Source organism: Siphateles boraxobius, unplaced genomic scaffold (genome assembly GCF_051911475.1).
Source record: "Siphateles boraxobius isolate OS27281-9 unplaced genomic scaffold, OSU_SipBor_1 9, whole genome shotgun sequence".
Classification (NCBI taxonomy): domain Eukaryota; kingdom Metazoa; phylum Chordata; class Actinopteri; order Cypriniformes; family Leuciscidae; genus Siphateles; species Siphateles boraxobius.
Window position 1 is genome coordinate 2307832 of NW_027509219.1, and position 27169 is coordinate 2335000.

A 27169-nucleotide genomic window follows, 5' to 3' on the forward strand; every position below is an offset into this window, starting at 1 on the left:
CGATCACATGAGCGTTTACACTCAGAAAGCAATGCGTTTTCGACTACCTCTGGAAGTGGTCAAAAGTGGCATTTTAGACCCGTTTACACCTGTATTTAGTGTCATCCACTTGTGAACCAATCGACTAAAATGCATCTTAATACCAGGTGTAAACAGGGCCACATATAGGGCCCTGTTTGATCCCACTTTATATTAAGTGGCTTTAAGTACTATGTACTAACATTGCAATTAAAAATGGTAACTTCATTTTTACAGTGTCCTTGTTACATAGGTTACATAAACTTACCACAGTAATAACAGTAAATTATGCATAATTACATGGAACTAACCCTCAACCAAATCCTAATCCTACCCTAACCCTATAGTAAGTACATGTAGTTAATTATTATTACTCAGTACTTAAATATATAATCACACTGTAACAATGACACCTTAAAATAAAGTGTAACATTAAAAATTTGATACTATAGACTTATTGTGTACATACATGTTTTTACATTGTACTTTTATTTTGAAAATACCTGCATGTAATTACAGTTGTAATTAATTTATGTAACTACATTTGTAATTACACAGTTGACCCTTTCCTTAAACCTTAACCTACCCATACCACCACACCTGACCCTAACCTTACCCGTATCACACCTCAACAGCAGCTAAAGTGTTTTACAATACAACCTGAACACAATAAGTACATTGTACTTATTTTTTGATGTAAGTACATAGTACTTAAAGCCACTTAATATATAGTGGGACGCCCTATTTTAACAATCTAAGCGCATGGTCTAAAGCTCACGGCGCAAGTGCACTTAGTGCGTGTCCGAATCCACTTTTGCTAGTTTAACGACGGGGAAAACCTGGAGTTTATGCTCTTCCACTCCACTCCGTAAACATTAACAATAATCCAGACCGGCTTTCAGTCAGTAGTTTGCTTAATCACACACAAAGATTGATGATTTGGCTTGTTTTGGAACTAGTGGCAGAGAAAAAATATACAAACTAACTGGCCAAACATGGTCTGAAACTCAAGTCATTAACCTCCTGTTTGTAGAACGGGTGTATAAAAACATAACCACAGTCGATCACACTATGAATCTGAATATCAGCACAGGAGCAATCTTGCTTGTTGTGATAATGTCGGTGTTACTGTATAGAAAGATGGTTAAACACAATTTCAGAAATGTTTTGATAGGCCAAATTTTATTTGGTGTATTCTCACTGGAAAACTTTTCGATTATTATCTTTTTGATGCTGATTTTAATAAATGATTACTTAAAAGGTAAAAAGGCCACGATAATATTTACATTTTTGTTCCTGGCAGACGCTGCACCCAAAAGAAAAATAGTTGTGGCTGGATAAACAGTCAATTTAAACACCCAATGGAGTTGAGCTCAGACTTGGCAGTTAACTGACATTTTACCCAAACTGACAAAGTGACCATATACAAAGTGGGTGGCATGCCAGTGATGTGTTACTGCGAGTGACAGGCCATTGTTGGTTGGCTTTCTTTCTTTACACATTTGGTGAAGTTTGGGTTTAGCATCACACTCCCTAACCCACTTTCTGCTCTAGCCAATAACGCAATCAACAACAATGACGACACACACCGTTTCAATCTATCCACACTGCCAATATCCTTTGAGTCAGAGCTTAAATGTTTCTCTGCTCTTTAAGAACTATATTTTCAAAGGACAAACAGCTCATATCATCAAAACTCTGGTTACTATTTGGCATCAAATGAGGGGGAATAGAGTTAGTCTATCATAGTAAATCATAATACGCACTTAAGCAAAAGTTAGCACAGCATTCTGCAATTTTTTTTTACCCTTTTTGAAAATAAAGTGACATTCAATAAAAGTGCGACAGACATGAAGAACTCGGTTACTAAAGATAATGTAAAAACAAAACAAAAAATATCAAGTAAATATTCTTCATATTACTAATTCATGGGAATTCTTTTTTGTTGGTCTATTCTACCATATGCAGTGTGATTATGTTAAGACCGCTAAGAAGTTCTCTGATGATGTTTGTGTAAAATTTCAGCAAAGTCACTAAGGACAGTATATATATATATATATATCATAAATCTACTTTAAATATCATTTCGATAGTTGATTGGTCTAAGAATATCATGCAAAACTCCAGTCTGTGTGGATGTAAACTATAACCTAATAACAAAATCAGCAGTCTATAAATTTTAAATGTAAAAAAAACACCTAAAACATATTTTATAATGACAGTAACATAGTTGACATTGTTATAATGACACCCAAGTCAAATATATTTGACGATCTCCTATGTTTCAACTTGCAAATAAACACTATAAAATTATTTTAGTCAAATTTGTGTAATATCCCTTAATCCTTCCTCGTCTCTCTCTCTTTCTCTCTCAAAAATGAATCTATGTCCTCGGATGATTAATTATATGGCATACTCAGTTGGCTCTACAACTTAGTTGACAGGTAACCTTGACAGGTAAGAGTTGACAATTTCACCATTTTGCCTCAATTTCAAAGGCAAGCCTTGTCTGGCCAACCAGAAGTTATTTTCTTGATAGGTTAACCTCACATTTGAATATTTATTTAAAATAAAATCATAAAAATATTGCAAAACCAATAACAATGTACCCAACCTACTGTAGTTGACGGGTAATTATTACACTCCTTGACAATAGGTCACTGGAGATAAACTATTGAAAATTAAGAGGATTTTTTCCTTAGTGTGTTCAAAATATCCGCCGCAGAAAATGACGTTACATGATGCTGGAAGTATTTGGTTAGTAACATAGTAGACAGAATTTTTGTGGAAATTAATAAATTGAAACTTTTTATTATTTATAATTTGATAATTAATAAAGATAGTCTTGAAATGTACCCTAAATTATAGAATGGCCAATCTAAAAAAAAAGAAAGAAAAAGAAATCATTGTATAGATTTAATATGCATTGCCTGTTTGGTAACATGACTGCAAAGTTACAAACCTTACATAATGTGAAAAATTAAAACAGCTCACCTCCCTGAAAAAGAAAAGTTGCATGCCCTATTTTTTACCCTATTCCTGGAAAGTATACCATTGTATGGCTTTGTACAAGCCAAAGTTGAATGAATGAAACCAGAGAGTTAAAAAAACTATTTTGTATCTTGTACACACTGCCTAAAAACATTATGCCATGCTTTGACAAAAAAAAAAAAAAAAGGCTGGACAACTTGTACTACACAAAAATTTGTGTAAATGGCAGAACTGATCTGGAACAAATAATCTACCACACAATCCATTCAGGTGAAAAGATAAAGCTACACATTTAAGATGCTCTTGTAAAATCTAAAAGCAATGCAAAGAGCAATGATAGTAGTTTAGCTTGTGAAATACTTAAAACCCTTTCCATGAGCTGGCATAACTTATATGTTTAGTTTTAGAATGTAATAAAAATATAACCACAGACCTGTAATTCTACATTCATAGTTATTGCCCCATATGACCCTTCTTCATCCTTTGGTTACATGACATTAATAGAAGATATTGGTTGCACTTTATTTTCCATTACGTGTACTTACCTAAGAAAGTACTGTAATATAAGGTAACTACATGGGTTAAGGTTAGGTTTAGGTTCAGGGTTAATACCTAGTTATTGTAATTAATAACTACATGTATATGGGGAACTTTATTATACAGTTATGTTTCCCATATACTTATTAATTACAATAACTAGGTATTAACCCTAGTTATTGTAATTAATAAGTACATGTATATGGGGAACAGAACTGTAAAATAAAGTGCTCACAAGAAATGTTTGGTTAATGCTTTGAACATTGAACAGAAGTTTCAGATGATATAATCTTTATTTGTGTTGATTTTATGCACAACATAATGTAATCATGAATCAAAGGAAGTACATAAGCATTTTAATCCCAAATAGTATATCAAATATAACCCTTTTATAGCCAATAAAAACAAAAACATAAGTGAAAGACAGAAGTAAACAAAATGGTCCCATGGAAACGATCAACACTGACGGTGGCGTTGTATGGGGCAGGCGTTATGAAACATCATACTTCATTTTCTCGCGTTCTCCTCTGCGTCCTTTGGCAATACTACTGTAAACCGCAGACACACTCAGTCTCCTACGTAACAAGGCCTCTGAATCTCTCAAAATAAAGGAATCAAAGAATAGAACCCATGCATATATTTCAAGCACACGACTAAAGTGTTAATCTCAGTAACTGATTATAAATATTACACTCATACAGTAACTACAGATACAGTGTTGAGTCACCAAATGCAGTGATTCACTATTAATATCTAGGTTTAAAACATCCTTATGAACTGACTTTTTTGTGAGAACCAATAGATCTATCAGTATTAGCATTTCAAATACTACAATATTCAAACATTTCATTCTCTTCATCAAGGCCAGTAGATTCCCTAGTGCGAAATCAAACCTATGACACAAATCATAAAGAAACTACTTCTTTAAAATGTCGCCACATACTGTAAACCAGATCATACATTCACGTCATATTTGACCCTTCATGCACATGAATCTACAGGGGTTGTAGTCATTTTTCCTTCCTTTCCAGCAGGGATTTCATTCATTTCTTTGCAACCAGAATGAAGAAACCACTAAAGATAATAAACGTATGTATTTTAGGGTAACAGTAAGTCTCCATTTGCTATCATTAGATCATTCATTAAGCATCATGAACGTTTTTTTACAGCCTTTATTAATCTAGGTTCATTATAAAATATAAATATACTATTCATTGTTAATTCATATTTGTTCATAATACATTAATGTTAATTTATACAACTGTATTAGTATACATAGAAATAAACATGAACCAAGATTAATGAATGCTAATAAAAGTACTGAATCTTATTGTAAAGTATTAGCCTACTATTTTACAAACCAAGAAAGTTATGTTTTAAATCATTGGATTGAGAAGACATGATGTCTAGACCAAACTCTAGTGGACATCAGCACTGCTTTAATATCCAATTCAGATAAAAGCACACATGTATCAAAGCTCCTAAATGCCGCTGTGTGCTCTGAGCAAAGGAGGTTAGCTATGGAAATCCCTGTTGACAAGTGCCACATATCACTAGAAACATGGGGTTTTTCTTAGGGAAAAGCCTCTCGTGTTACTAAATGCAAACTGGAACGCCATCTTTGCTACACAAATGCATGTGTATTTGATGAGAAGCATCTAGAAGTCTTTCTGGGACAAACAAAAATTATGAATAGAGCAATAAACAGCCGTAAGAGAAACGTGTTATAAGCCACACAGTGTGTGACATCTAGATTCGCCACCCCACACCACGCCACCACTAAAAGACAAAAATAAAAATCATCACATTCCAGTCATCAGCAATGATATGAAGCCAGATTCATGCTCTGAGACGAGATATAGTTATAAGGAGGTATACTTCAGGTTCTTTAGGACCGTTCGATGAAAGCTGGCATGTATAAAACTCATTGTCTTCATGTTTTGATATTCTGTACTTGCGCATATATATGTGTGTGTGTGTGTGTGTGTGTTGATCAGGAAGCGTTTACTCAACAGTCACAGACTTGGCCAGGTTTCTTGGGCAATCAACCTGTGTGGGACAAAAAGAAAGAAAAAAGAAAGAAAAGAAATATTACATTTTAAGAAAAATTTAAGATGTAATTTATTCCTGTGATCAAAGCTGAATTTTCAGCATCATTACTCCAGTCTTCAGTGTCACATGATCCTTCAGAAATCACTCTAATATGATGATTTGCCACTTAAGAAACATTTCTTCTAATTATCAATGTTGAAACAGTTGTGCTGCTTCATATTTTTGAAGAAATCCTGAATTTCTTTTCAGGATTCTGTGATAAAACATTTAAAAGAACAGCATTTATTTTAAATAGATAGCCTGAATACACCGTACATAATAAAGTGTCTGGTGAGTAGGGTTGGGAATCGTAAGAAATTTTCCGATTCCGGTTCCGCCAAACGATTCCCGTTTCGATTCAATAAAAATTGTTAGAACAACTATAGTAGTAAGGGGAAAATGCACAATCCTTTTTGTGTTTATTTCTTATACTTGTCAAATGAGTTCAAAAGACTCGTAATGTCAACAAATCCAACATATTATTCAGCAATTTTGGCAAAAATAATACATTTTTCTGTATAAAAATAAACATTTCTGTATTCTCTAGGATAATTTGAGACCTTTCCTATAGCTTATTGTATCTCCAGCAGTGGAATATGCTTGAACACACACGTAAGATCCAGACAGGTAAAACATAATATAATTTAAAATCGGTTTGAATGATTGATTCATAAAGACTTCACTTGTTTCATTACTGGATGAAATCACATTTACATTTACATTTATTCATTTAGCTGACGCTTTTATCCAAAGCGACTTACAATTGCTATATTTCAGAGGTCGCACGCCTCTGGAGCAACTAGGGGTTAAGTGTCTTGAATCAGCGCTCTAGCAGTTAATAAACAGAACTACATGCGTCTTGCGGAAGAACATTGTATCCGGAGCTACTTCTCTGTGTTTATGTCTATGACGCGGGTGAGTCACGCAGGCACTGGGCTACTCCGCAGCCGACCCGACCGGTGTAAAGTAGTCCGAGTCTAACCGCTTTATTACAGACTTACCGCAGTGATTCAGGATAAGACAAAAACACGGTTTGAAAAAAAGACATTCATGATGTACTCGCTCATATTAATTTTTGTAAATTCTGAACATAAAAAAAAAGTTACAGACTGCAGCTTTAACAGTCGTCTGTATGAATGTTTTGAAGCATCGGATGTAATCGATACACTCGTTATCTGAAAGCAGCGACTTTCAAAAGGTTATTTACTCGGTTTTGGTTGCTTGCTACCATAGACATGTTTATACTCGAACTATAAACTTTTATCTCAGTACTTCTGTGATCATTTGTATATTTGTGACACAGAAATATCGATAGGCTACTGTGTGGTTGAAAAGACTGAAAGTAAAGCGGTTTCATATGGGAATGTGAAGGTACGTCACACACGACAGTGCGTGAAAGAAACTCTCTCGTCAACGACAGTGCAAACAGATTTGAATGTTCCGGTGTGAAGTTTTTGTCATTTAGGAATAAGATCATATGGGTGTTTGAATCGAGATCGGATAAAGATTAATCGTGCAGCTCTACTGTCTTTATATCAATTGCGTGACATAAAGTCAGAATTGTGTGATATAAAGTCGCAATTGCGACTTTATATCACGCAATTCTGACTTTATATCTCGGAATTCTGACTTAATAACTCGCAATTCTGACTTTATATCTCGCAATTCTGACTTTATAACTCGCAATTGCAACTTTATTTCACGCAATTCTGACTTTATATCTCGCAATTGCAACTGTCTCACAATTCTGACTTTATAACTCGCAATTGCAACTATGTCTCACAATTCTGACTTTATAACACGCAATTGCAACTATGTCCCACAATTCTGACTTTATAACTCGCAATTGCGACTTTATTTCACGCAATTCTGACTTTATATCTCGCAATTCTGAGAAATATGGACACACAATTATGGAAGCTTGTTTCCGCCACTAAATAAATAATAATAGCGACTTTTTATCTCACAATTCTGACTTTTTTTCTCACAATTGCAAGTTTACATCTCGCAATTCTGACTTTCTCGCTTACAAATTTAAAAATCACAATTCTTACTTTAAAATTCGCAATTGCGACTTTATTTCACGCAATTCTGACTTTATATCTCGCAATTCTAAAAAATAAAGTCAGAATTGTGAGATAAAAAGTCGCAATTACCTTTTTTATTTTTCATTCTGTGGCAGAAACAAGCTTCCATACACAATCCCGGCGTGTCAATCTGACGCAAAACGTATACGAGTAGCACGATGGCCAGTGCATTCATTACTATTTTAATATTCATGAGGTATTTAAGGATAAGCTCCCAGCACTTCGCCCACAGAGCGCACCAGAACCGTTTTCGGAACCGAGACTTAGGAATTTCGCACGGTTCCAGTATTTTTCACAAAACACTAACGGTACTGGATAAGAACCGATTTTCGGTTCCCAACCCTACTAGTGAGTGTATATTAGTGAGAGGAAACAGGCGCTTGAGACTCACGTCGAATCCGCGCAGCACAGCGAGGTGGAAGGAGAGCAGCTGTAGAGGAATGACACAGAGGATTCCCTGCAGGCAGTCCAAACAGTGAGGCACTTTAATGGTCCGACTGGAGTTGTTGATGGTCTCATAGTCCTCCGTATCGCAGATTACGATTGGACGGCCCTACAATAGCAACAACCATTTCATATTAAACAGCAAAAACTGAAGAGATGACTAGGGCTGTACAAAAATAGCAACATTTTAATGATATTCAATCTATTCCTTGTAAAGCCACGGGCATAGTACCCACCTCATGTGCTTTTGTGTACTAAAACTTGGTTTACAACGCATTTAATCACTATTTTATATCTTGCAAGTAGTTGCAGGACATGCTAATCGAGTAATGATAAATCTGAATGGCTCTTACCTGTCTTGCCACCACCTGCTGCAGTGCGTTTTGGCATTTGTTGTACGTATGGTCCCTCATGATGATCATTATGACAGGCATGAGTTTGTCCACTAGAGCCAGCGGCCCATGCTTCAGCTCTCCAGCTAAAATCCCCTCTGAATGCATGTACGTGATCTCCTTAATTTTCTAAATGACAAAAACAAGAGCAATATCATGCTACCTGAGAAGATTGACTAGACGGGAACTATTAAACCAAAGAAAAACAAAGAAAAGATTAAACAACACACAGCTGTCACAACACACAGCTGCATCACATCTTAGGTTCAAATGCACATTTTTGTGGTCAGATATGGCTAATGCCTCAATGACAGTTTCCCCATCCTCACTTCCAGAGAAAGTGGGTTTTTTCCTTAACTAACACAGTCAAATTGCTTCCTCTGTTTATCTGCGATTTTTAATCTGCGGTTAACTACCGCTTTTGTCCGATTTTTCCACTTGCAGACTGACACACACAGACAGCTAATCACATGTGAACTGAACAAGCAGAAATGAAATGTGAGAGCTATGGAAGAGAGGAAAATTAAAAGCTTTGTGTGAAGAACAGACCCAAATTTAAGTCATTATTCACTATCATATGGCTCCAGAAGACTTGAAACAGAAGTAGGAGTGGAGTGACTGATAGATGGGTGAAGGAGGAGGGAAGAAGAGGTCATGTGGTCTAACCAAAGCTCCCTCCAGACAGGTAGCGTAGTGGTAGCCTCGGCCCATGATGAGAACACTCTTCTGTTGATACAGCTCAGTTGCCAACTTCTGAATCTCATCGTCCAGCCTCAACACCTCCTTGATCAGATCTAGTAAAAGACACACAATGTAGCTTGTAAATTGTGCAAGAATTAGTGCTTTTGCACATTCGCACATTAAATATTTAGTAAAGGTAGGTGGGAATCACAGGGTACCTCACGATACTGATAATATCACGATACAGCAATTCTGTGATACTCAATATATTGCTAGACAATCCGATAATGATACATCCCGATAGCAGTCTATAAAAGCAACATGTCTGTGAAAAGGTTAAGTGCAGGTTCTCTCTTTTTTAAAGTCCAAACTGTTAAAAAACAGCACAAAGTTTTTCAGTCTGTAAATTAAATTTAACATTTTAAGTAAATTCAACATTTTCAATGAAATCAGGGTGATGGCGTTGCAAGTGGCTTTGCGTGTTCATGGTATTCACTGTGCACTTTACTTTTACAAGGCAGTTCTTGTATACTTTAATTCCTTGTACTCTTTGCCGATTTTGTTTGTCCCATCAATGGTATAAAACCCAAAGTGGGTCCAGACTTGAGTTAAACGTGGCTGGGGGATCTATTTCAATTAAAGGTACAATATGTAAGAATTTTGCTGTAAAATATCCAAAAACCACTAGGCCAATGTTATATATTTTGTTTAGTTGGTTACTTACAATATCCCAAATATTTCCAACTATTTGTAAATCGTGAGAAAATTGCGATTTTAACCAAGCAAACGGGACGTGTGAGCAGGGGTGAGGAGTCGCCAGTCAATGGCGTCATATCCGCGTTACCCTCGGTTTCCGCCAGGTTTGACCTCGCACTGCCATAGTAACCATGGCGATAGACGTGGACAACTGGGTTATGGCCTTTATGCCTAGTAGGACGCTCACGCTGTTGTTGTTTAGTTCAAACATTATGGACCAAAAGGACTAAAACGAAGATCAGCATCTTTCGAGATGCCGAGAGCTCCATGTCCGCGACTAACTTCAACTTAAGAGACGCGAGTGTTGCATTTACTTTTAGACAGGTGAGCAAATGTACATAAAACTAATCAATGTTATTTAGTTCAACATGATGAAATGTTAGAATATGATCTGTATGTTATTCTAATGTTGATCTAGCTTAGTTAGTCTCATACAGCCAACAAACAACCTAACTAACAACATTCACAGGGCTGCCAACTCTCACGCATTGAGCGTGAGACACACGCAATTGACCCAATTCTCACGCTCTCACGCCACACCCCCGATTTCTCACGCTTAAGTGTCAACCCGGTAGGTAAAATGCCTGAAAGATGAGTTTATCTATATATCTACCTGTTGAGCCACTCGCGATCGACTAGTTATACCGCAAATTAGTTAAATATCCCGTAATCTAGAGTAAAGATATTGTGCTCCAAACCGCGCGCACGGCAGAGGTAAGCGAGCGAGAGACCTTGCGTGTGCAGACCACCCCCCCCCCTGCATATTGTTCCTTTAATCAATGTAATTTTGTGTTTTGTTTTTTCCCTTAACATGTTTATCTAGCATCCAGTAAAGCCGCAAACAGTGCACAGTTTAACGAACTTGCAAGAATCTTTCCAATCTGCTGCTCTACCACGACAGTAGTTGAAGTTATCAACAGATATAATACCTGCTGCAGCAGCCCTTGTGGCAAGACTGAGATTACAATACATACATGTGTACACATTTCAGAAAATAACTACAGTAAGTAATGTACTTGCATACAAATGTTTAGGGCTGCAAATACAGTGACGAAAACATGCAAGCAATTAATGACAGAATCAGCAGTTTTTAGCATGAATAGTAAGCTGGAGTGCAGGGGGATGTTTAGTAACTGGCTGCCAACACATTCCTGAACTCATTGGCTTGGAAGCAGAACGAAAAATCCACAGAGGGAAAACGAAAGAAACTGGAGAAAGGAGAGGGGCGCCCCAGCAGACACTTGTGGTCCAATAAAGACTTCCAACAGTGACTGAGAGAGCTGGCCGAGGCCATCTGCTCCTCCCTGCACACCAATCCATGAACACACACACTTGCACGCTCAGAGCTCTTTGCCATCAGCAACTCGCCAACATAAATGTACACAAAGAGCACGTCTACAAAAAAAGAGGTTTAGAAATCATATATTGTGACTTATGACTGGGATCACATTAGAAGCCATTCTTGCAGAATTCCAGACAATACTAAAACATTCACACACACACAGAGCTGTATTTGAGGTTACCTGGCAGCACTTTGAGGCCTTGTATGATTTCTCGCCTGCGCGGCTGCACTGAGATTCTGTCATCACACATCAACAGGGCGAACATGATGAGAGCCACAAACTGACTTGTGTACGCCTGCAACAGACAAAACAAACAGAAAAAAATAGATTTCAAATGAGGTCAAAATACAATTGGTTTGTATTGTTACATATGGTTATCACTGTGTATTGACCCACATTGGCCTGTAGTGCCGGAGACAGATCAGACATGAAATTATTAGTTATACTTACTGAATAATCCACAATACCGCACACCAAACAAGCAAACTATGAATTAGATGCATTTTGAGATGGTTTCACAGAAACTCTAACAACTATATACAGTAGCAGCAGCAAAAAGACACATCAGACTTTCACTCACTTCATTCTCTTTGAAACAGACAAAAAAAAAAAAACGTTTTAATCCCATAGATTCTATAACCATTTGAGAAATGTTTACACTATTATACATTTCCTAGCTCATGATTTTTCTTTTATATTGTTTTGCCTATATATTGCATAATGTAGTTAAAATAATTTTTGTAATTTTCTGCAGATATGTGTGAAAGGGGACCGTTGTCGTTTGTACGTGTTTGTCGTGTAAATGTACCCTCAGGCATTTTAATAGTGCCTTGAGTCTCCCAAGATGCATATTGGATATATCAGCGTTTTCCAAACGGGGTGCCGCGGCACCCTGGGGTGCCTTCTGGCGAGAGCAGGGGTGCCGTGTAAAAACTCCATTAAACATTTTAAAATTGCTAAAATGTGTAAAAAAAAAAAAAATTTATCAATCTCGCATCGTCGGAAGCGTCTAATAACAACAAATAATGCACACAAATTTATAATAAAAAATGCAAATCATAAGTTTTCTGCGTTCGTAGAATTGCGGGGGTTCCGCATGATTTCATTCTCGTGCTTCATTCCCAGCGTCCACACATAAAGCTGCCTCTTTTTCATGGCTTGTTACGCTTACGGTCAAATACACACGAAACATTGTCACAAGGTCCGTCTTGCCGCATATTAACAAACACATCGGTTATGTACGTGCTGCTGTCAACGGTAACGCGTGCGATTAATGTTTTTCAGTTTTACGCGTTAAAAAATATTTAAACACAATTAACGCAGCATCCGTTTTTTTCTGACATCCTTTGGCTAGCCTTACATTATATAATCACGTTCTTATTCATGCAAATGCTTTTAAACCATGCAACCGCGAAAAGACAAAAGAGAACGCGCTGTCTGTGAATGTCCTGCTGACACAGGACGACGCGCATCGCGTGCCAGAATCGACTTCTCTTTCGTGCTTGAACGAATAATAACACACAGTTATGCCAAAATGTCCGTTTTGTTGAGTATCCTCATGAGAGCAGTCTTAAATTAGTTAAAATCTTAAATAAGAGTTGTGAGAAGATGGGACGCGTGTGAGATAAACAAGTGCAGCAGTGACAACAGAATCAAAGAACAAGTAACAGAGAAAATTACTCACTGCTCTTGACTAAAGAACGCTTGTAGCTTTAATAAGGATTCATCTATATTTCATTTATAATTTATGCAGTGAAGACTGTAAAGTGTTTGATAACTTTATTCAATTTATGTGTATTTCCTGACATCAGTAGCAGTATTGGTATCAGTGATACTGGGCTTCATTCATAAAAAAGATGCCATTAAACAATTATTTAAAATATACTGTCTTTATGTTGTTTATACATTAATTTGGAGATTAACTGTGAAATTATTACATTATGAAATATATATTAAAAACAAGCTATCTTGTGCAATTATAACAAAATTATCCCAATATAAAAACACAAATAGGCCTACACTGAGTGAGCAAACATTTAGGTGAGATTTGCAATGGTAATTGAGCAATGTTTTGCTGAATTATGAATAAAAGCCTTAATTAAATATGTCATCATGAAGTGATCTCTGCAGAAGAAATTAATGATTTCCTAGACTTTAAATGGATGGACTAAAAAATTGATAACATTAAAAAATATCTATATGACAGTAGGCCTATATACGGGAGCTATTCCCTGTGGTATTGAAAATCAATACATTTCAAGGTATAGTATCAAAGTAGTATCGTGACAACACTAGTGTAGGGTGCCACAAATTTTTTTTACATTTTCAAAGGGTGCCTCGACTGAAAAAAGTTTGGGAAACACTGGGATATATAGAGCCTCTATCATTTAGAACTTGATGATCGACATTCCACACCTGGTCAAATGATAAAGCGAGAGAAATTGGGTTGCCAAAGACACTATATCATATTTCAGTCTAAGAGGTGTTATAAAAAATACATAAAAAAATAATAATTCTGTTTTGGTTGCATGATTTGCCAAATAAGACCAGGAAAAATAGAAAGGAAAGGTGAATAACATTCTATCAGCTTCTTATTTGTCTCCTTGTCCCCATCTCTCACATGCGCCTTTGATCCCAAAGCCTCAGTGGTTATAAATCACTTTAACGGCATTCCTCAATGCATACGTTGTCACATTACATGTCTAACTGTAATCCAGCGCCATGCTATCATCTTTCAGAGCATATTAAAGCCACTCTCAGTCAAATATGAAGCATATGTATAAAGCATTCAGGATGTCTGACAACATGCTCTGGCTCACTTAAGGTTCTGTGAGTTCACGCAAGATATTTCCAGTGACGGTAGAGGAGCCATGGACAATACACCCACCCTGACAAATCACTAACACATGAGAGCAGATCCATGGACATTACTGTGTCGCTTATTATTTGCAGATGCTTTTCATCTGTAAAGGTTCACTACCTGCACTAAATCTGAGGTTAAGTAGCTTGGTCAAAGGTGTGATAGTAATTAGTGTTGACAGATTGATCTTGGTAAGTTGCTAGAACTCATTAAACCAACAACCTTTTTGTCTTTACCCAATTTACCAGCAACCTAATCCATAGTTATCCAAACCTCTTTGGCGAGTTTTGTTGAAACTAAGCAAACCCAAACCTGTAAAAGAAAAGTTACACAAAGAAAAACCTCAAAACCAGTCATTTTGTTTAGTCCCAGTGGATTCAGGTCAAGTAACAGAGCTCTACCTTTGCACTTAGGTCTACTACCTAGCATCCATCTATGCAACATTGAGACACTTAAACATTGTATTGCTGAATACAAAGGCTGACAGCCCCATTTGGGACCAAATCAGTGTAAAAGTTTGTTTCCTCCAGTTGTCTCCAATGCAAACAAACATTCTGGCTTTTACAATGCTATGTGCAGAGCTAAATGCGCTCGCCAAATGTGCATGCATATGATGTTATATGATGGAGCTGTAAGACTTGAGATATAAAGTTAGTTATAAATGCCAGGCAGTCTACTTGAGGAACGACCACTCCCTGATGAGAAAGGACCTTTCTGGAAGTTAACATTTGAATTCTCTCTTGTGAAACTGGCGCCATCATTCGAGATGCAAATCTCACCCAAGCAATCCTAATCTACATCTTTTTCTCCTGACCCCCCATTCCCTCTTTCTATCATGCTGAGATCACCTGAAATTCACCCAAAAATCTATATGGTTTAATGTGAATAATTATCATACAGTATTACACATGTTTGATATCATTTGAAATGTCTCAGTGTGACTGGTACAAAGGTCTCAATCCCAAAGAAGTAAAACAGAAGGTAATAAAGTTTAAAAGAGTTGAGAGATAACTTGCACAGAGAGGAGGGTGGGTTTTTCCAGACAAATCGTCTCCTGCTCTCAGAAGGTGTAAACTCAAACAAATTCCCATTGTTAGCAAATGGTTCCATGTAAATCAACTTCTTCCCCCAGTAAGTCTTCGACGGTGATTAATTATAAATTCCCACTGTGAACTCGTTTACATTTAAAAAGAGGTTTCTGCCTTGGTCTGTCTATATAATGAAATGCAACGAGAGGCTCGGCGCGATTCTGTAACCCAGACCAGCCCGTGATGCGAAGAGTACCCAAAACACTTCACACCATGTATTTTATAATGTATAACATTTTATAATGTATAAGGTATTGCATCTTCTCTCTTTACTCCAGAGCATTTGATGTTGGTATCTATTATCATTGAACTGATTATGTAATTGGCGTGATACATTTACCTGACATAATAAATTGTAAACATTTGATTTTATTCCAACTGACTCTAGCATTATTTTCAGTAAAGAGTTAAAAAGAATAGTCAAACATTCGCTCAGACTAAATGATGCACAGATATCATTAAAACCAGCCAGATGAAATAACGAGTTAATACATATGAGAAAATGTGTTCCATTTAATCAAATTACTTTGCCACGCGGAAAGAAAGTAACGAGCAAAGACCTTCCCCCGCTGATCGAATGCCTCCATTGGGTAGATTGAGACGGGCTTACAGAGCTGACAACTCGCGAAGAGCTTATTAAATTAGTAAAGTAGTCAAAACAGCAGCCGTAATCCAGTCACAGACACAAACGAAGATCTGTCCTTTTTGGTTGCATCTTGTGACATGTCCTGTTTTTAGTTCGTTTACATGTCATTGGTCCGTGTTGTGTTCACATTTCAGTCGAACCAGAGTTCGTTTGAAAGCAGACCCAGACCCATGTGTTCAGCGGTCTCGGTCCACTTGTTTGGTGCACACCAGGGTTCAGATGGCTAAGTTCACACTTAATCAAATGAACCGCACAGACCAATCGCTCCAGACTTTGTTTTAATCGATTTAAACCAGCCAAATGTGAACACAGCCTAAAGTAGGTGTTTACACTGACAGTGATTTGCCATGACAAAGAGAACAGACACCAAAAAGGACAACTGTTTGGCAATGAAAAATATTTCAATAGTTCAACTTTACACACATGAGCAGCGGTGTAAAGCAGGACAACCAATGGGAGTGCAGGAAGTAATCCGCCGATAACTGATACAGTTGGATCCCATTTCAAAGTTCCAGTTCTACTTATTTCAATATTAGCTGAATATGAAGAGGCAGAAAAGGAAAAGGATTCAGCAAGGGACAAGCAGAGCATCAATAAAGTTGGGGGGGGGGGGTCTTTAAAAACGGTGACATTCCAAAGAAAAATTTTTTTTTGGGGAACACTGACGTTAAGTATGGAATCTTGAAAAACATCAAAGCTTGCCACAGCAGGAATATTCTGGAAGAAAAGTGGCCTTGTGGAAGAGGGAGGACTGCAATCACAGCAAAAGCAGGCAAACCAAGTAATACCAGCAGATTAACATTACATATAGGATGTTTTGAAAATGAGGTCAAAAGAGTCAGGACAAGAGAACTGCCATGTACTAGACACTCACATTTTTCAGTCAGCAGAGAGTTGTCTTCTCCCCGAAACTTAAACTACCCAATTATTACAGCTGAAATCTGGAAACCCAGGAGCGCAACACTCCAAGTAGTTGTGGGTGTGGGTTTAGAGGTTCCCCTGAGGGACTGCTCTGGTGCTGTGTAGACATGGGTGGATAGAGCAACTGCCTGCATCTGTGGAGCAATCCAACAATTCTCAATGGTCCCAACATTTTAAAAATGTGGTTTAAGGGTAATTTAGACAAGCAAGATGGCCAACTTTCGGCTTGAGCATGATTGTGCATGTTTGGTGGGTGTTCTGTAAAAACACCCACTGAAGTCCTTTGCAGACACTTAATGCCCCTGATCTGGAAAAACATGAATCTGGAACCAAATAGTAGGAGGATAAAAGAATGGTCGGATGGATTTCTACTTTCATTGATGGATAGATGCGAAAGTCAGAGTGTCATTCTTTTTGTGATGAGAGTTCCAGTTGGGAAACAGCTTCCTGAATGATCATGGTGTTTTGTAATCCCTCCGAAGGGAATTAATTTGACACTCTTGAGAAATTATTACAATGACAATGCACCACAGGAAAGAGACCACCATTTTACAGTGCAACAAAAGCCACTTTTCCACCATCGGGCCAAACCGTTCTCATTGATTAACCGTTCCATTCTGTGCCGATACGGCCCAGCCGGTACGGATATGGTTTCATTTTCCACTGTGGGGCTGATATCAGAGCTCTTCAGAATGTAATACAAATGTGTCAGTCGTTGCCCTGGAACAGCAAGGATTTACAGATGATATGAGATGAGGAAGACCAGATATTTCTTTCAATTTTTTATTAAGTTGCGTTAACTTTGCTCAAATAGTGTAGGGCTGAGCAAATATGGGCAGAACTCTTTACTGCCCTAGTACTTAAAAAAGCATTTTAAAGGTATACATGTAAATTAAATGTGGCACAATGGCCTTCATCATCACAGTATGTTAATGCCCATCTAGTGCAAGGGATTTCATCAATAATTATGCTGATTTAAGGACTTTTGGGACACTCCAGGCACAGGATGGTTCTGTCGAGAGAGACAAGAGTCATTTGCACCTCAATGACACGTCTGTACCATTTGCTTCATAGGACATATGCTTTCAACTACATACTGTTTATTTACTAGTGTGTTCTAATATGTAATTATGTCATGTTTGGTCTCATCTGACCGCTTATACAATGAAATTAATGGTGGTGAACTTAATGTACAATCTAGGTACTATTGGTTAAACATACATTGAGGGGAATATGTTAGTGTTCTTCACCCCCTCTTGATCACCACCCATTTGCCTCAACTTTTGGTTCCCTGTTGGTCGGTTTCTGTGTTGGTATTCCACTCATGTTTAACAATGCTTTGCTCAGGGTATAAGGAAAGGTAACTGTTGATCTTGGAGAAAGGCTTTAACCCCGCCATTCCCACACACCGCTGCGTAACCTCACAGTACGAGAAAGGCTTTTACGGCCTTGTTTGCACAACCGAACATTATTTGTTGCATCTAAGTTTTCTATACAGTATGTTGTTCCATTCTACTGTGGTATATTTAAACATTTAACTTAAAAAATAACTTTGCCTGCTTTAAAGGCTTTGAGAATCTTTCCTTTTATCATTGATGATGTTGAAAGCTAGTGATTATAACTTTCGTTATCTAAACCTTCAGGTTAAATCCCACGTTTTTCCTATCAGTTCTAAGAAAGACCTTTACCATTAAAGAATAAAAGGTTTAAGAATAACAACAACTTTAATGGATTAATTATATTGGAGTAAGATTAGTCAGATTAATTATATTGGAGTCAGATAAATATTTGATTCATATGATCTATGCATATATTCACTGCTATGTGACTATAAATTCAATATAATACCTATAAATACATTTTTATGTTAAGAAAGGGGGGGGGGGTCCTTTTACAACTATGTAACACCTGGTCATTAACAACCTTTGGGAGTTTCTTAAATCACAACCTCATTATAATTATTTAAAAAAAAAGAAACAATTAAACCACAGATGTGGGTTTGATCCACAACTGTAGAGTCCTGCATTTCATTTGAAACCTGGAACACATCGAGGGAGTCTGTAACATATCATTTAAACTCATTGAAAATGGCATGCCCAGAAAGTAGAACTAAATGCCAGTGCAGGATTTTGCCAGATGTCCTGGATCCTTACCCTCATTATTTTACTCAGATACTTATATGAGCAATTATATCACCTAATTCAGCCTGCAGGCAACCATGTTTATATTTAATGAAGTATCATAAATCGATTGGAGCTCTCGTCTTTCTTGCTGCATGTCTTTCTTGCATGACGTTATTAACAGTAAAAAAATGACAATCATCTTCCTTTTAAGAAGGGTGAAGGAAAGTAGGGGTAGAGAAAGGCTGAAGCAGCAAGAGTATGAATAGTGCAGTCTAATATGCATTCAGATTTCTTCTCTCCGTATTAATATCTCTTATCCAGTCAAATCCAGCTGCTCCCCAGACTCAAGATTCCAAAAGCAGCTTTTTCTTTTCACATATTTGTTGTGACTTCATTAGACTTGTATGCAGTGCTCAGCAATAGAACAGTGGGTAAAACAAATGCTCTAGATCTATTGAGCTGTAATGCTCATACGGAAGAGCTTTTAATTCACTGTAACTTATTTGTGTGTTTTTTGCTCTTATTTTTTTTTTTTCTTTCCTTTTATGTACAGCAGTTTGACCAACCAGGGTTGTTGTTCTTTTGGGTATAAATAAAAGTTTAAATTACACTGATAATAGAGAGAGTTTTAGAAAGTGGTCAACACAATAATCAATTCCCTTATCAGTCCAACAAATAGAACCCTGTATACATAAATATACATAATTTAAATTTGCAGCAAACTACTGAATGCAACTGTAATAAAAATAAAAAAAGTGGAAAAAAACTAAACTAAATTATCAAAGCTTGAGAATTGTATGCCAATTTATTCACTTCGTAGAATAATGGATAACCAAGCTCCCATGTCTACTCAAGTACTACTGCAATATAGGGCTGTGCATTGACAAATTTCACAATACGAATTTCACAGAACATTGAAAATTTTCAAGAAAAAAAAACAACTCTCATATAATGCTAATATATATATATTCCATTACTAAAATTAACTTACTATATTGAAGGTTAAAATTAACTGATTTATATACAAACACTTAGACTTAAGTTGCATACATGGAAGTTAAAATTAACTGATACAAACACTTAGACTTAAGTTGCATACATGGAAGTTTTTATATGTTTTTATTTTTACTCTGATTTGTTTTTTTTTTCTATAAACAAATGTTAATGGTGGCTGTCATAAAAACTTGACGGATTTTTTCAAACATACATTGAATATTGAGGAAGAATAAGAAAATATGGTGCATATATTTAACAAAATGCTCCTCTGTAGTGTTAATTTTTCCAGCTGACTAACGAGTTCATGGTCATTGAATGGCTTTTCTGAGGTAAATGTAACGTGACTGTTTCCAAGGTTAAAACACTGATTGAACGATTACATGTGACATAAGGATTTCGGTAAGTTGTACTGCATCTTTCAACATATCTTCTGATCATTCATGCTTATACCGTGCTGTAACTAGTAGTGAAACGGAAGAGATGATAAGTTCAAGTGATCCGTGACGTCACATTAAAGAGCCTCAATGCTGTGTTTATTGTTTGAATAAAATGGACAGAATTTAAAATCTGAGACTTTGTTTCATATTAAAAGGCTTTCATATGTACTACTGTACACCCAAAGTGCTTTACAGTCATATCAGGGAATCTCTCCTCAACCAACACCAGTGTGCAGCATCCACTTGGGTGATGCGACGGCAGCCACAGTACAACGACGCCAGTGCACTCACACACACACCAGCTACAGGTGGAGAGCAGAGAGAGTGATAGAGCCTATTCAATTGATGGGGATTATTAGGAAGCCATGATTGGTAAGGGCCAGTGATGCGCGGGTTGATCCAAAATGAGCGGGTGCCTGCGGTCACCCACGGTTACAAGTCATCCAAAAATATTTTTAACGATATTCGGGTCGCGGTCGGTCGGGTCGTTTGAAATAAAGATTCCAATTAAACCTTTGCAATTTATATAGCCTAGTACTAGACACAATTTTCTATGAAACACATAGGCCTACACTTTACTGGCTGAATAACTGGCACAAGATGACGCACGAGCTCAGTATGCCTGTTCGTGGTCAGTCAATAGCCGCGTGTGGTGTCCAAGTTGATATATTTGTATATCAATATTAAAAGTTTTGACTGCAAATGTCACGTCCATAACGCTGGAATTCCCCAATTTTAAATAATTTATCCTCAACTAGTTTTGGTGGTGTAGGTCTACGTATTTTATAATGTTAACTTTAAAATTCAAATAATAGGATAATTGTAATTTAAAGATGTGGTAGCATTAGATCTGGACGGGAAGGATAACTCTTGGAGTTGGAAGGGGTTTATCGCGATTCTGCAGGTTCGTGGAGATCAAATCGCATATCGTTACAGCCTTAATGTTAAGTTCTACTACTGTATATCTATTTTGGTGAAAGTAACTCAAAAGTAATACAGGATAATGTAACGCATAGCAATTCTGAGACAGTAATATTGTAAATTAATGAATTAAAATTAATGAATCTTTTAAATAACAGTAACAAGTAATGTATAATGTATTACAGTTTGGAAGTAACTTGCACAACACGGACTACTTTTAAAAAACTGCAATTCAGGAAGCGGGTCAGGTTTTTTTGCGGTGCAAGTTGCGGGTGGTTAGTTGAAAACGTCGGTCGGGTGCGGGTTGTTTATACATTGACCCGCGCATCACAGGTAAGGGCTAATGGAGGGAATTTGGCCAGGACACCGGGGTTACACCCCTACTCTTTACGAGAAGTGCCATGGGATTTTTAAAATCCCTGTAAAGTCAAAATGAAGTATGTGTTCTGAGTTTGTCATATCACAGAAAAATGTGTTATTAGCCACTCAGCCAAATTTGAATGATAAAAAAAGCCAGCAAGTACATGAAATAAGCTATCAAAATCTTGAAAAAATTAGCAGTAGTCTCTGCTCTCAAACGCTGGGGGCGTGTCCGCTAGCTGCACTGAAACCACACCCACTCGCGGTAAAACTGCCGTTGCCACACTCAACTGTCACCGCTACAGCCGGAATGGATGCTCCTAGCAGCTTATTAGATTAATTTTAACATAAGCACACAAGGCAACTTACACTCATTCGTGGGCACGCACTGCCGATGATGGCACCAGTTGTCGGCGCGACGGGAGGATGAAGGCCGAGGCGGGAGATAGTCGGTTCGGCCCCATTCACCAGTAACAGCGGATCGACGAAAGTTTATAAAACTATCCTGTGTAAAATGATCACTACAGAGGCAGGTTTTGGTGGTGATCCTCAGCTCTCCATCAGGGTGGCTCTTCACAAAATGAATCCTCTTCTTCTTGATGTGATCGTTTTTAGGAAATTTAAATAAGGACACCGATCTGTTTTGTACATGATCGCATCCAGGTAGTATGCATTTCCGTGACGAAGACATAGCTAACTAGCGAACTGTACGCTGTAGTAACAAATAATAGTACTGACAGTAACTCGCGATTGAGCGCCAAACTGATGCGAATGTGCTCTATTGTATATTGTTAGTGGAGCGGCCAGCCTCAATGGCTCAAGTGCGTCATCAAGTAAGGGCGTGTCCAGGAGCTCAGGGGCTCCAGTGCGTCATCGAGCCCCGTTTTAGACCCGCCCAAAAAATCCGGAAAATAGCAATGGTGGAAAACTGTTTAACGGTCTAACTCCACAATTCAGTTCTTCACAGTTCACAGTCTATGTAATATGTTTTAGCAATACATTTCTAACATTTATAATGTGTTTAGAATTTTTTTTTTTTATTGCCTTTACAGGGACTTTAATGACCACAGAGAGTCATTAAGAGAGTCAAAAGTAACAAAGCCCAAAGCTTATTGGGATTTATTGGATGGGAGGTGCGCTAAAATGTTCCATTCATTCATCAACAGAAAACAGCATTGACTAAAAGATTGATTCTTGGGATTTAAGAATCAATATCAATTCATTGAAATGAGAATGATTAATAGAGATATGTATATTTTTTACTCAGCCCTACTGCACCATATTGAACAAATTGGTTTCTTGAACAGGTCCCCTGGCTATGGGATAGCCGCGGGTAATAGGCCAATTTAAAGCACATAATGATGGTTGCCATGTGGGACATTCACTTGGTCATACAAAGTGAATGGTTAAAAGAATCTGTTGTACAGAGCATTGGATGCTAGCAAATTGGTGGAAATGGGTTGGAGAATGGTACAAATTACGAGGGGGTTTGTATGAGGTCTGACATCCCTAATTAAGGCCTGAAATACCCAAGTGTTAACTGTTAACAGTTTTAATCCTACATCCGACATATGAAACATTTCAACACCATTTCCAAACAGCATTTCAGTAACCTAAAAAGTTAAGATTACAAGAAAAAGCCAGAGTATAAATATATAGTATACAGTATAGTATAAATTTACTAATATATATATATATATATATAAAAATAAATGCGTGTGTGTGTGTCTGTCAAGTCAAGTCACCTTTATTTATATAGCGCTTTTTACAATACAGATTGTTTCAAAGCAGCTTTACAGAGATAACAGGAAAATAATGTTGTAATAGTATTTATGTGTGTATGTGTGTGTGTGTATATATATATATAATAATTATTTTTATTGAATTTATAATAAGTGCAAATTAATTTCACTTAATGAACATGTTAATTTGACAGTCCAAAATCTTTTTTTTTTTTGAATGGCAGACGACATAAAAAGTACTTTATAAATTAAGAAACAAAACAAACAAAAGAGCAGAACCCACCTTGGTACTAGCGACACCAATTTCTGGGCCAGCGTTGATGTGAACGCCACAGTCTGTTTCTCTTGAGATGGAGCTGCCCACAGTGTTGGTGATGCCGACCGTCAGAGCGCCTCTCTCCTTACAGTAGCGCAGAGCCAACAGACTGTCTGCAGTCTCTCCTGAACACACACACACACACATCAGACTTTTCCCAAAAACACAATACACAGCTTCACACACTGACACACGAGCTAACCTGACTGACTGATGAAAAAGCACACATCATCTCGGAAGACAGGCGTGTTTCGGTCCAGGAAATCACTGGCCAGCTCCACCATGACAGGAAGTTCTGTCAGTTCTTCCAGTACCTGACGAGTCTAAGCAGGAAACAGAACCAGCAGGAAACAGTTATTATGTTCTGATCAGACACGACAAAAAATTAAATAAAGTGATAATATGTTTCTTTTAAATAATGTTATTGTTTTTACTCTAAAGTCCACTTGTGACTTAATCAGGCCTTTATGCAGCAATTTTTGTTTTCACAATAATTCTATTCTTTTTGGTGAAATTTCTTTAACAAAAAGGGTTTATTGTTTGTTGTATAGTATAATAATAATATAGTAGTGTATGAAATCACATTTAAGCCTGTTGGTCAACACGGCGAATCTGCGTTACCAACTTGATCTTGAAGTCTTCACTTCACCCATTCCACCTTATTGCGTCACTGGATTTCTTCAGCAAAAATTCTTCGAATGGTAAATTCGATTTTTTTGTAATATTTTTTTTTGTAAATTCTTTGCATTTAAAATGAGTACAAGCAGGTCAAATATTCTGCGCTTCCCCATCTTTTTAAAGCAACCCATTTACATAACATGTTTATTGTCCTTTCAAAATGAGGTAGAAAAGTTTTGAAAGTTACTTAAAATGTTTCATATTAGCACACTGAACTCTAATTTCAAAAGATCAAGGAGAAAACTTGCTTTCTCCTAATACGACCCCATTTACAAACTGGACTTAAACTCGTACATGTCTCTGTGGGCCCTTCACACATGACATTAACATGCGTTTCATATCCGGACAGTCTTCAGCTGGATTGCATTGTCACCTCGGATTCCAAGTCTCCAATGTGATCGGACTCAAACATTTCAAAATTATATCTTTCATATGACAGACAATAAATAAGAAATATAGTCTATTGCGTTTTTCTACTTAGAAGCAGTTCTGTGAAGATTCAGCAAAGATGGAAAACTCACACACAGAGAAAGGCATATTCTATAATACTTTTCATACAGAGTTTACTTTCTTTGTTTAACAATTTGGACAAATAATTTATAGGCCAGTACTGTTAAACAAAGAAATGTGAGATTGTGAAAAGGTGATGTTCTCAGCGCGGTCATGTTAAAAGTCCTGCCACTGTCAATCATTATTATGCAAATTATTAAGGAAACAGAAAAACTTATCAGCCGATAATTAAGAAATCATTTATAATATATTGACATTTCAGCCATTGGCGATATATCAGTTGCTCGCTAAATGAAACTTTTAAAATCAAATGTTTTCATGAATGAATTAGCATGTACAACTCTGTTGAACGTTGTCAGAATCTGTCTCTGAATAGCACCGAATGTGGCGTCACACGGTGTCTTCAGTGCGTGATCCATTAGCTGGAAACCCAAAATAATGTCAGGTGTGTTTGTTTGGTGATGTACATACTGCAACTCCAGCATGATAACTGGTCCCACAGGCGATCAAAATGAGCCTTCGACATCTCTGTATCTCTTTAATGTGGTCTTTCAGCCCTCCCAAGGTCACTGCACACACACACACAAACACACTTTAAGAAAATCCCATACAAATCAGCTATTTCCAGTAACTTGCTACTAATCATTCAACTGAAATCTAATTCATTGCTCATGAGTCCAGTTTTATGGAAAATAATGCACTTTTACTTTAAGTGTAAAAAAAACAATGGTGTCATCTGGAAAATGTTTGGAAATACATATATAGTTCCTGTTAAATCCAAGAAAATTGTTTAGAAATACATAAGTAGTTCCTGTAAAATCCATGTAAGTAGTTCCTGTAAAATCCATGTAAATTGTTTCTAAGGAATTGTAAATTTCAAAGAAACTTTACCCACTTCTGTTCTGGAAGTGATTCAGTGATCTTAGCACAGCTGGGCTCACCTGTGTTGTTCTCAAAGTTAACTCTTCCTCTCATGGTGTTGACCACTGACTCTGGCTGCTCAAAGATCTCCTTCTGCATGAAGGAACTGAAGTTTCCTGTTGTTAAAGAAGAACCAGAGTGATGTTAGCAAGTGGTAAACTGTATTAGAATATCTAAGAATACTGTGGTGAAGCATGAAACGGAGTTAATTCGGTTGTGTTGAGTGAATTGTCATATTTTTGAGGAAATTTCATCTGGAACTGTTCTCGTCTCAAATGGCATCCAGGAGGTGTTGTGAGCCATGACTGAAAAACTATTATCATAAGTTGCTGATTACAGACAGTCTCTTTGACAGGATTAAGAGATTTTAGCCACTGACACCGGTCAAAAACAAAGCCCAACTGTTCATTAATTATTTTCTCACAAAATCATAGAGGAACACAGCAGGAATGCCAGAACAACTTTGAGGGAATGCTATATCCCGAATTTAGGTCATGAAAATTGATTTTTTTTTTTCACAATAGGCTAAATGAAATGTAGGGGGTGAGGAGAAAGGGGGGAGGAGTGGATGGAGAAGGAGAAAAAAAGGAGGAGAAATACATAGCAGTGCACATGTGAAGCGATGTACTGCCCTCTGGTGGCCAGAGACCAAGTTGCACATTTGTTCTCTGATACACGGCAACTCCACAAGCTCAACAGTACTACAGGTATATGGACTGCTATGTAGTCTCTGTCTCAGTCAGTCAGAATGCTCAACTGCAATGTCACTTCCTGAAGTCAGGGTGCACAGGTTTCCATCAGTTCACTTAAAAGGGAGAGTGGACCGGACTGTATACCGAAACTAAAAGCTTTTTTCTTCCCTGACAGGAACTACCTGGACGGAGACATCGAAAGAGGAACCTCAGCTGTATACAACCACAACCTTATGTTGTGTTTTCAAAATGTTTCTAACAGCAGCTTTATGAAACATGCAGTTCGATGCAGGTCAGATGTTATAAGTGACAGTTATAACAAGAAAGGTATCAAATAAAGAATTACCACTGTAAAACGTCCTAAACAAGTCGCGGTTGCAAAGGTGTGCATTATATTTAATATATGATGTATTATATGTCTCATAGCTTAAGACACTTTTTCAAGAAGCTGTTTTCACTCAGATATATGTAACAATAGGGAAGAAAATACTATTACAACTTTCGTTTCATGCTGACTTTATATTAAAACTTAAATAGACAAGACATTAATGATCTATTCTTAGACATTTCTAAGATGCATTTGATCGTTAAATAATATTAAATTGTAAATAAATTAAA

The 27169-nt window shown here is 37.1% G+C and overlaps 1 protein-coding gene across 1 annotated transcript in view; it reads right to left on the minus strand.

Moving 5' to 3' along the window:
* Positions 1–3820: 3820 nt before the first annotated feature.
* Positions 3821–27169, minus strand: part of gfpt1 (glutamine--fructose-6-phosphate transaminase 1) — a 41518-nt gene continuing 18169 nt past the window's right edge. Inside the window, exons 11-19 of the mRNA XM_077222779.1 lie at positions 25880–25975; positions 25410–25507; positions 23953–24073; positions 23718–23875; positions 11521–11635; positions 9227–9354; positions 8522–8689; positions 8116–8277; positions 3821–5595 (exon numbers count right to left, since the gene is read on the minus strand). Coding sequence (XP_077078894.1) covers positions 5551–5595; positions 8116–8277; positions 8522–8689; positions 9227–9354; positions 11521–11635; positions 23718–23875; positions 23953–24073; positions 25410–25507; positions 25880–25975 — 1091 coding nt within the window. The 3' untranslated portion in view covers positions 3821–5550. The remainder of the gene's footprint in view (positions 5596–8115; positions 8278–8521; positions 8690–9226; positions 9355–11520; positions 11636–23717; positions 23876–23952; positions 24074–25409; positions 25508–25879; positions 25976–27169) is intronic.